The 14,672-nt window shown below is 44.1% G+C and overlaps 1 protein-coding gene across 1 annotated transcript in view; it reads right to left on the bottom strand.

Annotated features, from left to right (window-relative positions):
• The window catches only part of HTR4 (5-hydroxytryptamine (serotonin) receptor 4, G protein-coupled), a 23,124-nt gene extending 10,695 nt beyond the window's left edge, over window positions 1-12,429 (bottom strand). The window contains exons 1-3 of the mRNA XM_010190804.1: window positions 12,404-12,429; window positions 7,701-7,826; window positions 6,515-6,715 (exon numbers count right to left, since the gene is read on the bottom strand). Of these exons, the coding sequence (XP_010189106.1) occupies window positions 6,515-6,715; window positions 7,701-7,826; window positions 12,404-12,429 (353 nt within the window). The remainder of the gene's footprint in view (window positions 1-6,514; window positions 6,716-7,700; window positions 7,827-12,403) is intronic.
• Between the last annotated feature and the right edge of the window lie 2,243 nt (window positions 12,430-14,672).

The following is a 14,672-nucleotide window of genomic DNA, read 5'->3' as shown; positions in this document are numbered from 1 at the left end:
TGCTGAACCCTGACCAAGCTTAAGGAGCCAGGTTCTCAATTTATTTGTGCCTCTTTGAAATTAAAACTGGCTTTGCTGATAAGGCAGTGAAAACAGATTCTGGCCTCTGCATAACCAGGTTTTTACATTTTTTTTTGAGAGAACAGCTCTTTCTCTCTTTTTCTTCCCCATGAGCAAATAAGCTATGGTCTCTGAATGTGCCAAATAAAACAAAGTTATGCATTGCTGGTCCAGAAAAAAAAAAATCCTAAAATTATTATATCTAACAAAATTAAATTCTTATTAGAAAAACAACAGCCTGCTGGCGTTGAGATAATTACACGGAGAAAAAAACACTAAAGAGAACAGTTAATTGGAATTGGATAAATTTATCTAGTAATACAAACAAACGCATGTTGCCAAACGGAGATAGAGGACTCCTCCGTGGTCCCTGTGTGGGTCAGTGTGTGTGGAGGGTTATTGGCAGCAACAGTGGCAAAATAAATTACCATATTTCTAGAGCGTTTGTAAAGATTAATAAAGGACAGTGCCTCCCTTAGGCTGTGCCATGGCCATCTGCTCTGTTATTTTTCTTAATGCTCTCGGACTTAAATTCTGCAAATCCCGAGTTACTTTTCTTGCAGAGCTGTGGCAGGGATAACTCTGCAGTTATGTCTCACGTCTCGCAGCCCCCGTGCTCAGTGTCCATTTCCCTTGCTCAGCCCCTCTCTGTGCTGGCTCTCTGTTCCCCAACCTCAACACCTGGAGCTGTACGAGATCAGACGCCTTTCCAGCCGAAAAGGGCATGGGGGATTTATGGCCCAGATCAGAATTATGGCCAAAATTTGTGTCACATAATCAGATTGCTGACTGCCAAACCATTACTTACTGATAGATGTTTAAAACCTAATAATTATCCTCACTAATAACCCACCCCCGGACCTGGCCAGCCAGCAGATGTTTCATGGAGCACTGCTGGGCACAGCTGTTTTCTACTCATCCTTGTGAAAGTCACCATGGTCCCAACCCCAAGCTCTAGCACCCTTTGGTGAGCCAGTCAATCCCCCTGTGCCTTGCTGCGTCAGGTGCAACGCCACGCAAAAGAGACGAGCACGGAGAGCAGCATCTGAAACCAGAGGCAGCAGCAGGCAGGGGGGTCTTCTGCACAAGGACTTCCACAGCAGAGCACCAGGGCGTCGGGTGGTCAGGAATCTCTACAGCATCATCTCTCTCAAGGGACTGAGCTAATTTGACGTCGGAACAGTACATTAATGTTAATTAATGTTTGTAAATGGTGCCATGAGCATCTGCCACTCTGGTACTCCAACACTCTTTGGATACATCTGCTTTGCTTTAGTCTTTATTTAGCAGTGATTATGTGGTGTGTTTGAATTCCAGTAAGATTAGTGTTGAATATACAAACACAGGTCTGTTCTATTGCATTTTACACAGCAAATCTGCAAATGTTTCAAACACACCAGGCAAACAGTGTACCTAGTGCCCAGCAGAGACACAGACGTGGAGGACAGCTTCACAGGCTGGGACGTGGCCAGGGGAGCTGGAGAAAGTAGAGAAAGGTTGCTGGGTGCTCTGGCTGTATGAAGAGCAGAGGTGCCAGATGTGTATCTAACCCCAAGGATATAGACATTTAGGACCTGTTTATTTCTCTATTGCCTTTTTTTTTCCTTAAGACTTTGAGAAGTAATTGTATTGCAAATTGTACTGCAAATATTGGAGAAGAAAATTGCCTTTCCTGACAGGTTAACTGTATTTGGAGACTTTATCATAGCCACTTGGTCTATTTATATGCAGTGCAATTATTTTTATTGCACAGGCACAAAAAATGGATAGATATGCATAAAACATGCAATAAATAAATAATTCAAGGCTAAATCTTTCTTTTATATTGGAATACCAAAGAGATTATGAAAAAGCATAACCCAGTAACAGCAAAAATAGAATTCAGTGAACCCTGAGGAACCTCTGATACCTTGGAAAAAGACTTTTTTCAGATGAGATTGAGAGCACCTAAGTCTCTGCAGTATTTTGCTCCCTGTGTCTGACCAGTAAGATGGATTTTATTCTGTGCCAATTTCTCCAGATTTTCTCAAAGGCCTTTGACAATTAAAGCCTAAATGCTTTTTTTTTCAGAGGCAGTAATGGAAATAGATAGAAGATATTATCAGATGAAAGTATTTTCAAGCAACTCCTTCTGAGAATGTTGAACAGAATGACTTTCCAAACTGAGTCCTAAGGATTAGATTAACCACTCAGTTTCTTTAAAAATACCCACAGTTGTATGCCCTGAAATAAAACCGAAGGCGGGAAAGATACGAATCACAGAAAAAACACCAGCTAGAAAAAGCATACTCCCATGAAGTCTGAATGAACAGAAGGGCAACAGCTAACAAAAATGAAATAAAACACTGAAGGAAGCAGTGCTATACTGCTTCTCCAACCCAGCTGCCAGGATGGGTGAAGCACAGGTGATAGAGAACCATGATGGGCTAAGTCATCCTTCCCTGCACAGAAACCCAGGCCTTCCTCTCCCTGCTCTGCTCTTCTCAGGGCCATCCACCACTATTTCCTCATCTGCTCTGTCCTCTTAGCATTGTTTGGGAGTCAGTTCTCACTGCAGAAAAAAACCCCAACCCCAAAACAAACAAAAATTGCCATAGAAATTCAAGTTTCTGCTAGCAACCTTTAAAGCCTAGGTCTGTTTGGGACATGAAAGAGCTCAGAAATTAGCACAGAAATTCCTGGTCAGGTTAGGAACGTTCCTCTGCTCAAGGATGATGTCCAGGTGGACAGTAAAGACCTTCAGTGATGGCTTCGGTACCCTACTGATGTCCTACTAAGTTGCATTTTGAAAATCACAATTATCACTCAGTCGGTCAATCAGAGAAAGAAATACAGCTTTAAGAGAGGAAGATGACTAGGGACTGACCCACCTCCATAATATTTTAATTTACAGCACTTCAGGAGACCTAGTCCAGGGCTAAAGAAGACACCTTGGTCTGTCCTAAGCACTGCAGTGGGTAGTCTGAACCTGACATTTGGTCCTGGGAGAACCCAGAGTCTTGAGACTCAGTCAGGTTCATACTGAGGAGCCTGATCAAACAGAAAGCAATGAAAGCCATGCAACTGACTGGGGATTCTCCTCTTCACATGAGACAGAGAGATCTTGGGCTTTCTCTTTCAGCTGACACTCACTGTCAGCAAACACAGACATAATTTCGCCTTCTTGTACTGGGAGAAGAAATATACCTTTTGAAATGTCAAAAGATGAAATCTTGGCTTTTTTCATGTCAGTGGCAAAGCTCCAAATGATTACACATGGAGTCAAAATAGCATCCAAGATGAACTTCAACATCAAGGCTGGATGGCAGGGAGAGCTACATATGCCCTGTGGAGATCAGACGACAGAGAAAAGTTTCTATGGCAATTTCAAGTGTCTTTAGAGAGGAGCAACCTGTCTCGGGAATGTTGCTGTTAGTGCTCTGCACTAATGCAGATGGTGTTGTGTGTGGTGGTCATTGCCACAGCAAGCAATCAGTAAAGCCATTTTGAGAAGAGAAACAAGAAAAGCAGCACCAGAGAACTACCTGAAATTTAGATCAGCTCTGCAGCGAGTCTGTAGAGGCATCATTCCTCAGTGTGAAAGCACCAAGCCAACAATAAAAGCTGTGACAATTATCCATGTCAGGCTGCACCCAGACACCACCATGGAGAACCTTATCTCTCCCTCTGCCTGAGAGCAAGGAACAGCACATATATGGCAAACACATGCGAAAGAGAAAGAGCATCTGTGTGTCCTGAAATAATTCCCTGACATCTGCCCATTTCAGGTTTGTCAGCTGTCAAAAATTGCCACTGTGTTTCTGTATCCCAGACTGCAGCTCTGCTCCCTCACCCCTGGACTTGCAGAGCTTTTAGCCTAACATAGCCAATATTGGGGGGATGGCAAATATTGGGGGATTTCTCTCTGTCAATGCATTCATAAGGAAAATGTTTACAAGTGTTTTCTGAAAGATTTTTTTTCAATGACACTTAAGACGATCTCCAGCTCCTGGAAACTTCAAATTCAGAGCTCTAAACACTTTTTTTCCATCAGTTTGGCACCACGATTGGTGGATGTGGGATGTGTTTTTTTAACCAGTGTGTGTGTCAATTTTTCATTCTACTTCGAAAAATCTTTTAAATCCTGAAGAAATAGGAAGAAAGTTTCTGTACCAGCAACAGGTTCAAATGCACACTCAGTGAGCAGAAATCTTTTAAACCAGGATTATTTTATCACAGAAGGCTGAGCCACTTAAGTTGAGTGATGCTGATACGGGACTCATCCAAGCAGAGCACTCATCACACCCAGACCCCAGCACAGGGGGTGCTGCACCTTCCCAAAAACTTTTCCGAACACTTGTGGAATGAGCTTAGGGAATTAATTTCCTCCAAAACATGGTTACAGCTCCTGCTTGCTTTCTAGAAAGCCATTCTCCTCTTCTGTGGAGTGAAACATTAATTAAAGTGATTAAAGCATTGGCTTGGAATGGGGTGAGGGTCTCCACTCCAGGCAGAGTAGAGCTATAGTCCTCTCCAAGTGTCCACACTCTGCTCTGAGTATTTCATTTACTACAGAATAATCTAATCCATCTTGTTATAGGGTTTTTTGTTGTTGTTTTGTTGGGTTTTTTGTTTTTATTTTTAAAATTATTTCCAGTTCCTTCTACTGACATGGGCGTTTGCAAACTGTACCTCAGGTCTGTATACAGAAGGAAAATCTGCCTGTATAAGACTGTGATCTCAGCTCTGTATCCCAGAAACATTAACTCTGATCCACACGTTTCGACAGTCAGAGCCAAGGCTGCCCCCAGCCCCTTCGCCACCCCCAGGCGAGGCTGTCCCAGCAACACGGAGACCGATGGAGACAGGCAGCAGGAGCAAGAGGTCAGGACATGGCAAAGGGGAGCATGGGCAGGAGAAAGGGAGGAGTTTCCCTTCTGTGCACCCCACAAGGTGTTCCCCATCCCCTGCGGTTGTCAGAGATCAGGAGGTGAAGGGGAGGGGGTAAAAAATGTTTTCCTTTCCTGTCCCCTTCTCTATATGACCCCCTACGCTTAATTAAGAGCCTGGAGAACCAAACCCAAATATTTCGCATAACAATACCACAGCACAGCACCTAGCATTTGCTTCACTGGTAATTGGCTCAAAGTGGCAATTTGTCAACGTTTTTAAGATAATGAGCTTCCTATTTGTGTTCCAGTCATCCAAACTTCCACATAAGGAAATGTAGCTACACGCTGCACCACGTCAGCTCCTCTCTGGGTACAGTACTGTGTGTGCCGTGCCCCGTGCTCCCACCACAAAGGAGTGCTGCCCATCAGTGCAAGAGCTAATCAGGTATCTTTTGAAGTCTGGCTGGGTACAGGCTCTTCTGGATGAAAGATGCTATTTAAATATCAATTTGCATGATGATGAGTATGATTATGGTTAGTTTGGCCATATTAGTAATACTAAGTAGTAATATTTTAAAAGGTATTGAAATCTCTGCATAGAACTCAAATGGAAGCTCTCAATATTGCTTATTGGACTAGCTGGTCAAAATGTTTTCTTCTAAGATTTATCTTGTAAAAAATTCTTGCTATTCTGTATGGAAAGTTCTGGCATTTATCCCGAAAAACTGCAGACAGCAGTAAAACAAAATTGTTTGACATAAACTGTTTAGGATTTTGGCTTCATTTTGCATGAAAATTTTAAAAGAAAAGGAAGTTTTTATGATCTCCCACAAAACCTATGCACCCTTTTCACCAGCTTTATTTACATCCTTGTAAACCTTCACTAGTGGAGCCATGTAAATGGATGCCTTAGGAAAACAGCCCATAAAACTGGGGTGGGACGAGAGGTTGCTCTTTTATATTTCTCCCTATATATGCCACAATGTGTAATTTAGTAATACCAGTTTTCATCTGCCTGTACAGCTGCTAGCAGCAGGAAGAACAGTTCTGATAGTGCTTGAAAGGTATGTCAAATTTTTTTTTTCAGCAACAGAAAGCCAGATAATTTAGTGTTTCAGTCCCTGGGAAGGCAGGGCTCAGCACAACACACCCAGCCTTGCACCAGCCTGGGCTTCCCTGCAGCCCCTGGCAGTGAGCAACACCTGACATTAACGGAGAGCAATGTCCCTGCCAAAACAATGGCCTGTGCACCACGCATGACCTTCTGCAGCAGCTGAATTATTTTGATGCATCTCACTTTGACAAAGAAATGGTCCCACATCTGATCAGCAATGCACACAGAGCTGTGTCACAAAGCGACCATGAACCTGCCTTGCCCTGTTGATATAAATCTCATTCCTTTCAAAGTTTTCCTACACTGATGAGGATTCAGCAAGCTCTCTCCAAAATCAGTTACCGGCAGAGATTTATTGCTGTTCTGTTCCCAGCAGGTTTGTATCTGCCCTTTGGCTATTGCTGACGAGCATCAACACTGAAGAAACTTAAAGCACCTACAATCATTCTCTGTGCTTTTCTGTTCATACCTGTCCAGCGAGATGCAGCACAGGTGCAGGATGGACGCTGTGGTGAGCAGGACGTCGAGGGACGTTCGGACCAGGCAGAACATCTCTCCATAGATCCAGTTGTCCTGGACCAACTCGATGGCTCCAAACGGCATCACCAGCACTGACACCAGCAGGTCCGCAAAGGCAAGGGAAACAATGAAATAATTGGTCTTGATTTTCCTGCAAGACAGATCACAAAATTAGCGTGAAATAGTTTCAGTGCAGTTTCCTCTACATGTGGACAGAGATTTCAGCTTGTGTTTGGGCCCAATTTGCTCCATCACAGTGAAAGGTCCTCTCTAACATTCTCCTCAAATTATATGGTCACCACTAGCTTGTTCCTGGTTTTACAGCTCCATATCCACTCTGTTCCCTGCATGAACACATCTTTCAGCTCACACAGAAGAGGCAAATAGGTGCTCACAGGCCTCTGTGTGTGGCTCAGCCCCACAGCTTGAACTGGAGAGTTTGAGGTGGAGGAGGGGGATTTTGTTTTCACTTGTAAATTGAGAAAATCCTTCCAGAAAGCACTGAGAGGAATCTAGACTGATGCTGTAATTTTAAACTTGAAGAGCACTTTTAAAATCATAACAATAAAATAGAATTAAATCCATTAAAAATCCCACGCAGAACATGAATAGAGGCTGTTTAATCTCTCACTCTGCTCCTGAGGCTGGTCTGACAGCTCCCAGGGGTAGCAGCAAGCCTCGAGACAGGAGTTTTGCTTGTGATCCCCCCCCAGATCACTGGCGGCCCTTGCCAAGCTGTGGCAGTGCAGCACGCCCATGCAGAACCTCAATCTCTGTGTTTTCCTGATGGGCTTGTTAGGAGATTTAAGATGGGGAAGGGGAGAGGCCAACCTGCTTCTCCAAGAAATTGCTGCTTTGCTCTGTTTTACACAGATTTATCTGTTTTTTTGACACTGAGAGTGCTAAAAATGTAGAGGATGGATACTAAAATGACCCCGCTGCCACAGTGCAAATGCAAGTGGGGATGCACTGACGTCAGTGTGAGAGCCTCACATCGCCATGGTGCAGTGCATGGTGAGAGACATCCTTCATCCATCCATTTATACCCTCGGCTGCGGGCATGGGGCTTTTTAGGGTGAAATCTTCCCCTGTGGCTCCCAAGGAAGGGCAGGGGGGAGCCGGCAGGGTTGGCTCACCTGAGCTGCCTGTCCCGGCACACAGCCACCATCACCAGCAGGTTCCCCAGGATGGCCATCAGTATAACAGCGGAGATGAAGGTGAGCAGCACGATCTTCTCTGCTACGCCAAAGCCCTCACTTGAACTGGGGAGCACACACATACACACAAAAAAGAAAGATAAAATAAAAGAAACTGCAGTGCTGCCAGGAGGGGAATGCCTGAGGCAGCCTTCCCATCAAGACCACTATGCATTTCATATTTATGGGGAAAGCTGTGAGGCTTGTGTCCATCAGCAGAAAACAGCAGGCAGAGAATACCTGTGACACCCACGGCCACCCGTGTCTCCCAGGGTGGATAAGCTGGCACGTACCGCAGAGAGCTGGACTGCACCGTGCCTGCTTTCTGAAAGTCCCTTCCAGTTCAGACTCACTGGATGAATTTTCATTCACTTTTCACCTCAATAAATAATGTTATTTTCTATGTAGAAATATTTAGGTTTTCCATTTTTTCCAATGTTTTCCTCAAGTTGAGCATTTTACATCTCAGATTTTGAAAAATCTATAAATAATTTCCCTTGTTCCCTCTTCTGTGCCCCAGAAGAAGAGCCAGCCTGGCACTTAATTTTTTCTTCTTTTTCACTTGGTAACTTTTGCAGAATTAGAGAATAGAAAATAGTTTTTTTTAAAAGGAAGTGACCAATTTCCCCCTACCCCTTCATCAGTTAATGAAGAGAAAGAAAAGGAAGAGGAAGGATAACATGAAAATACAATACTGGACATATTTTAAATCTGCATTTCTACAAATACCTTGTTAAATGTTTCCTAAATTCCTTTTTATTTTGGAGTCTGCAAAAAAGGAAGGTAATAAAGAGCTTGCAATAAATAGCGTTCAATTACTTTAAAAACACGTTCTATTACAAAATTCCTGAACCACTTTTTCTTTTAGGCTATTTCTATTTTTGTATCCAGAACAAAACGTATCCTAAACCTTTGCCTGCTTGTGTAACATTCCCTATTATATTACACTGGTGAGAACGGGTGTTTGTTCACGTTATCAAGTGTGGCTAGAAATAAACTGGCATTAAGAGCAGCACTTGACACTAATTCAGCAGGGAAATTTCTTCACTGAGTAGGGAGCTGGTATTCAGCATCCAGGATTAATGCTGTGAGATTGTTCAGGTAATTGAAAAATTGAACTGCTATTCTGTTCTATTTTGACTTCCTCTGAGGTAATTTTTTATTTACTAAATACATTCCAGACTTGTACACTTTATCTCACTGAATTCTCCTGATTTTGACAAAGCTAAAACAGATGAGAAACTGCTGAAGTCCTCTCTCCACTACCTGTGCCATTTTAATAAGCTTCCAGCGACTGACTTCACCCTGAATCTGCATTGCAGAACATCCATTTGATCACAATCTCCATTTTTGTCCCTAAAAGTGATGCCACTTTGAGTATGACTTTTTGAGTATGGTTTTCATCAGTGAACCCAGTCCTGCTCGATGGAGGAAGGTCTCTAGTGTCATGCTGAAGGGGTCAGACAGAACCATGGGTTTGCACTCAGTAACACACTTATTTTTTGTGCAAGTCAATAATAGATGCTATGACAGGAGAAAAACAAAGTCAAGATGTGGTTTTATTCAGCATCTGATAGAGTTTGCACTTAATTAGAAAGAGTTGCCTACTGAACTTAGCACAACTCAGTGAGGGCAATTAAGGCTCCAAGAAGCCTTTTGAGTAGCTCTGTGTAAACCCTTTGGTGCATTCAGAAAAGCTGACAAGGCTCTGTCTAAACTAAATGTGGCTCTCCCAGTTTTTACAGGAGAACATTGCTTCCTGGTGCCTTGGGTCGTTAGTTCTTGGACAACTCCTGCAAGGAGTGGGCTTTGTGTCTGCAGTTCTTACAGTTACACTACACTTGCTGCCTGCAATTTGCCTACATTTGTCCAGTCACATCTCCTCCTATCTGACAGAAGAAAATCCCTATAGATCAAAAGGATCCACCTCATCCATCACTGCCTCTGAGAGTGGCCTGGAGGAGGTGAAATGCCTACACACATGTAGCAGTGGCTCCCTTGCATACTCATGCTGCAAAGGTCTGTGTCACAGTGGGCTTGTGTTTAACAGCTCTTGCTGGATTCCTCTGTCTTCCTCTCTCTGGTCTGTCTTTCAAACTCCCACAAAATGTTGAGCACTATCTCTGGGCAGCTTTCCTCCTTGGTCTCATAGTAACATGATAAATGCAAAATCAAGCAAGCGGCATCAGTTTCTGTGCTTTTCCATCACCAGTGACCATCCCAAATTGCATAGAGAGACTACTTCCTCAAAACTAAAGATAATTGGCATCTATAATTCCTTATCCTAACACTAAAATCCTAAGCCACCCTACAGAACCAGTCATTGGCCAGACAGGTGCTCCAGAAATAGGATGTTACTCCTTCCCCATACTAGAAATCACTGTCCCTCTCTCCAGTCCATCTCCACATACATCTGACCTGAAAGATGTCATTTTCCCCAGAAGCAAAATCCTGCACTGGGAGACTTTGGGAGGCAGGAAGCTGGGAGCTGCTCTCTTTGGAAAAGGATGAGCAGCCGGGAGCAGGTCCTTCCCTGTGAGCACCACACACAGCAGGATGCATAAGGACCCACACAGATTGCTCTGTGGGTATCACTCACCCTCCTCCTGCAGACGGCTGCTGCACAGCTGGGGCAGGTCAGATATTTGCCAATCATCTGTATTTTGAGCATAACCAAATGCCAGAGCCTTCATTAACAACATTCATTGGCAGAAGAAGACATCATGAAAATTAAATGGAAATGGAAATGGAAAGGAAACAACCTCAAAGGCAGGTCTCGGGCACCGGCCTTCTAGCTGGATACTAGGTGGGATGAAAAGCTCCAGCAACAATGGGGACACCAGGATCAAAGGCACCTTCAGTGTCAAGCTGCAATTGTACCTGTCTAAATCAGCCTTCACAATAGGCTAACGCTGCTCTGTGGGCTCATCTGTGAAACAAAATGTCAAACAGCACCACACAAAAGATGTGCCTTTTCATCCCGAGTGAGCACGGCAGCACACACGTGAGGAAACAGCACTAAAGAGGATGGAGACGGTTTAGTTTATACAGAGCCAGGCAGACCACTTTATATTTTGTCTTATCTAGCTTTGCCTGCTCTTCCTAAACAATTCTCATCACTGCGTTATTTGAGCACCTTGCAGTGCGTACATAGGGGAGGAGACAACTCCCTCATCCCTGAGCCCTGCCAGGGGTGAGCTGGCCATGGACAGGGCTTCTCACTCCACCATGCAGTGCCTTGGGAGAGAGGCTGGTGACCGAGCCTGCTGGCTCTTTTCTGGGGACAGCCTGGGGTTTTGAGACTGCCTGAGAGAGCCCTGTCTCCTCCCCATAGTGGGGATAGTGGATCTCAGACTGGCTCAGCAAAAGGCACTTGGTATCAGGATGCCTTGAGGCCTCATTTCTCAGAGGAGGGTAGAGAAGTGAAGTGTTTTGATTTGAAATGTTCCTTGAATGAGCTGCTCTGATCCTAATGGCAATGGGTTTACACTTGGACATAAACATTTCACTATCATCAAGCCAACATGTAGTAAGTGCACAGGTGAACTTAACTGCTCACTCACCTCCCACTGGAAAGCTGCTGTGCCCATACAGGAAAACATGACAAATGTCAAGACTGACACCTGCTATTGCCACAAAAATGATGGCCCTGTCCCCTGGTGCAAAGAGATTTTGAGTTTTATTCATCAAAACAACCTCTGGAAATGCCAAAGGAGCCCAGCACTGAGCCACATTTCACCAGATGTTGCCCTGCTTAAAGATGAAGGTGCTTCAGCTTCAGCCAGGAAGCAGGACAACAATTTAAGCCCACATTTCCCATCTGGTGCAGACAGGCAATCCTCTCTTGAATCATAGAATTATTAAGGTTAGAAAAGACCTCTAAGATCATCAGGTCAACCCAACACCACTATGCCCACTAAACCATGTCCCAGAGTGTCACATCTACACGTTTTTTCAACGCTTCCAGGGATGGTGACTCCACCACTTTCCTGGGCAGCCTGTTCCAATGCTTGATCACTCTTTCAGTAAAGAAATTTTTCCTAATATCCAATCTAACTCTCCCCTGGTACAACTTGAGGCCACTTCCTCTCATTCTATTGCTAGCTGCTTTAGAGAAGAGATCAACACCCCCCTCATTACCCCCTTGTTTCAGGTAGTTGTAGAGGGCAACAAGGTCCTCCCTCAGCCTCCTTATATCCAGACTAAACAATCCCAGTTCCCTCAGCCGCTCCTCATAAGACTTGTGCTCCAGAACCTTCACCAGCTTCATTGCCCTTTTAAGGTGGTGACACCCGTGAAGGTGGTGACATCCTGGTCTGTGCCATTTGACTTGGCTGGCCACAGCCCAGGGCTCTGAACAGAGACCAGCAGGTCAGAAACATCCATTGATGCACTTGGTCTGTGGAGCATTTGCTGTGACAACAGTTTCGGAAGCATTTGGGAGATCTCTCCAAAGAGTATTTCTCCTATGCCGTGTTGTATTGCTCCCCTGGGGAACATTAAATAAGGGGTGCAGGAAGGATCTTCATCAGGGCTATGTTTCTATACGTCTGACTTTCGAATAATCTATCATTGAGTAGGAATATTTGTTAATTATTCAGTCTCAGTAATTCAAAGCTGTTAATAATGGAAGTGGATATTGCTGTAAATTAAAATCAATGGTTTGCATAATATCTTTGATCAAATCTGAGTGCTCTGGCTTCCAAGCCTGCTTCCCTGTTTAATAAAGCAGAGATTGATGGGTTTGCTATTATGAGGAAATGAGATTCAGGCGAAATGATTGTTGGTTAGTAGGAATATAGAAATCACTTAAGGAAAAAGGTGGAATACTGATTTGGAATGAATGCTTAAATCCCATATATGGACACATTTAAAAGGCTCTTCTATATAGTCATTAATGTGAAGAAAAAGAAGTGTATTTTTTCAAGCTCAATTTCTACCTTCCTGTAAACACACCAACTTTTCTAAATGACCTCAAGTGCTTTTGCATATTTTATGCAGCAATTAAACTGCACAGATCAGTCATGTTGGTAAGACCACGCACATTGCTTCTCTGGTTTCCGTTACACATGTCACACCCTGACCTCCCTGCCACTGCAGCAGGAAAAAAATCACTAAAACATAGCTCAATGCTGAGAGCACCTTGGGTGCTGCACAGACACCCCTGCACGAGAGAGGGAGATGGAAAAGAGTGAGGGCTGAATAAATAAGACTTTTCTTGTGGGGGCAGAGGAGGGCAGCTGATAAAAAGGAGGCCTGATGGCCCATTCCAAACTGAAGAGGAATAACCCTGCTTGCAGAGGTAACCTGGAGCAGCTCCTAGAGGTAACCACGGACTGCAGCGAGCACTTCATAACAAGGCATGTGGGTAATCCTCATGCAAGAAGATTAAGAGTCCAAAGCAGCGAGTTTTACCAGGCCAGCCCAGAAAAGAGCTTTCTTCTTGATTTAACAACGGCCTCAAAGTCCATGGGGAATACACGGAGGAGTCAGTCTGCTTTGTTTTCACCCAAGCCACTGCTTTTCACTCTGTAACTCCAGCTGACATGCTATTTCACATAGGTCTTTAACCACAAATAAGCCGTCATCTGCCTCTCCCTCCTTTCTACTGCCGTGATTGTTCCTAGGCATAAAATCAGAGGCTGAGTGTTAAACACTTGAAAAGCAAGATACATTGTTTTATGAGTCAACCTAACAACATGTGTCTCAGTACAGAAACATGACAATAGGGAATATATTACTTGATCTATGGCTTTCCAGCTGTTACCATATTATTTTCTACTGCCACCTAAAATTATTAATCAGAAGTCAGCATTAATCCAAAATTATATAATTTCTTTTAATGCCTTCAAATGCTACACTGCCTGTGCTGCTTTGCTTCAGAGCGTGCAGATGGCAGGACAACTTCTAACAGATTCAAATCAATTATGTACTTCACTTCTGTTTTAGAAACAGATTCAAATTAAAGTATTGACAAGCCAAAAATAAACAGCATTCCACATATCAAAATAACTCAGTCACATGATTAGTTTGAGTGCCTTTTTTTTAAACCAAATTGTGGCAGTGGGGAGGGTAGGAAGGGATGAGCTTTTCTCCTTTTATGCTGGTTTGAACTCAGAGAAGTTCTGCAAACTGACTTGCTTCCACTGGTGGTGCAGGGCTGAAAACACATCACACTACTGCAACAGCAGCAGCCCCAGCAGGATCATGAACAATGAAACGAGGACTTGAGACCACCTCCTCCTGAACAAAACTTCTGGTAACATCACTGAACATGCACCTCCGCTCCATGGATCTCCTGGAGGCTGGATGCTGCAGTGCTTCAGAGAGTTAAGTGTTTTAAGCAGCTGATAATACTGATTAAAATCAATTGTCAAGATGAAGCAAAGAAGACAGGCTATTTAAATGCTTTTAAAATTGCCATGTGTGGGCTGCACAGTCAATCAGTAAGTGCTAGGAGTGCAGTCCTGTTTGGGAGCAGGTGCATGCTGGAGTTGCCAGACGCTGCAGGATCTCAGGATGCATTGAGGCACAGCGATGGCTCCAGCTCTGCAGGCACCTCGGGTTTGGAGGCTGCCCGGATTCAGGCTGACAGACACCGCACAAAGGGCTCCAAGTAACAAACCCAGAAAAAATTAGCTTTCTGCTCGTCCATGCAATTTCCTTAGCTTACACCAGCAGAAGTTCCTGCCTTTTCTGAATGGAAATTGGATCGGGGCTGAAAACTAATCCTGAATGCAGTCCTTTACCAAGATCTTCATACAGATGAAGGTTGGAGACCTTGAGAGAGAGAGAGACAGCATTTGCAGAGTTGTACGGGAAACGTGCAACAGAGGTAGCAGACAAACCCAGACCCAGTGAGGCTCCTGGCACTGCCTAAACTCAGGGCCTCTCCCCTCACAGGGAAGTTCA

Source organism: Mesitornis unicolor, unplaced genomic scaffold (assembly GCF_000695765.1).
Source record: "Mesitornis unicolor isolate BGI_N332 unplaced genomic scaffold, ASM69576v1 scaffold4868, whole genome shotgun sequence".
Lineage (NCBI taxonomy): Eukaryota > Metazoa > Chordata > Aves > Mesitornithiformes > Mesitornithidae > Mesitornis > Mesitornis unicolor.
This window is presented reverse-complemented; position numbering and strand designations above follow the sequence as displayed.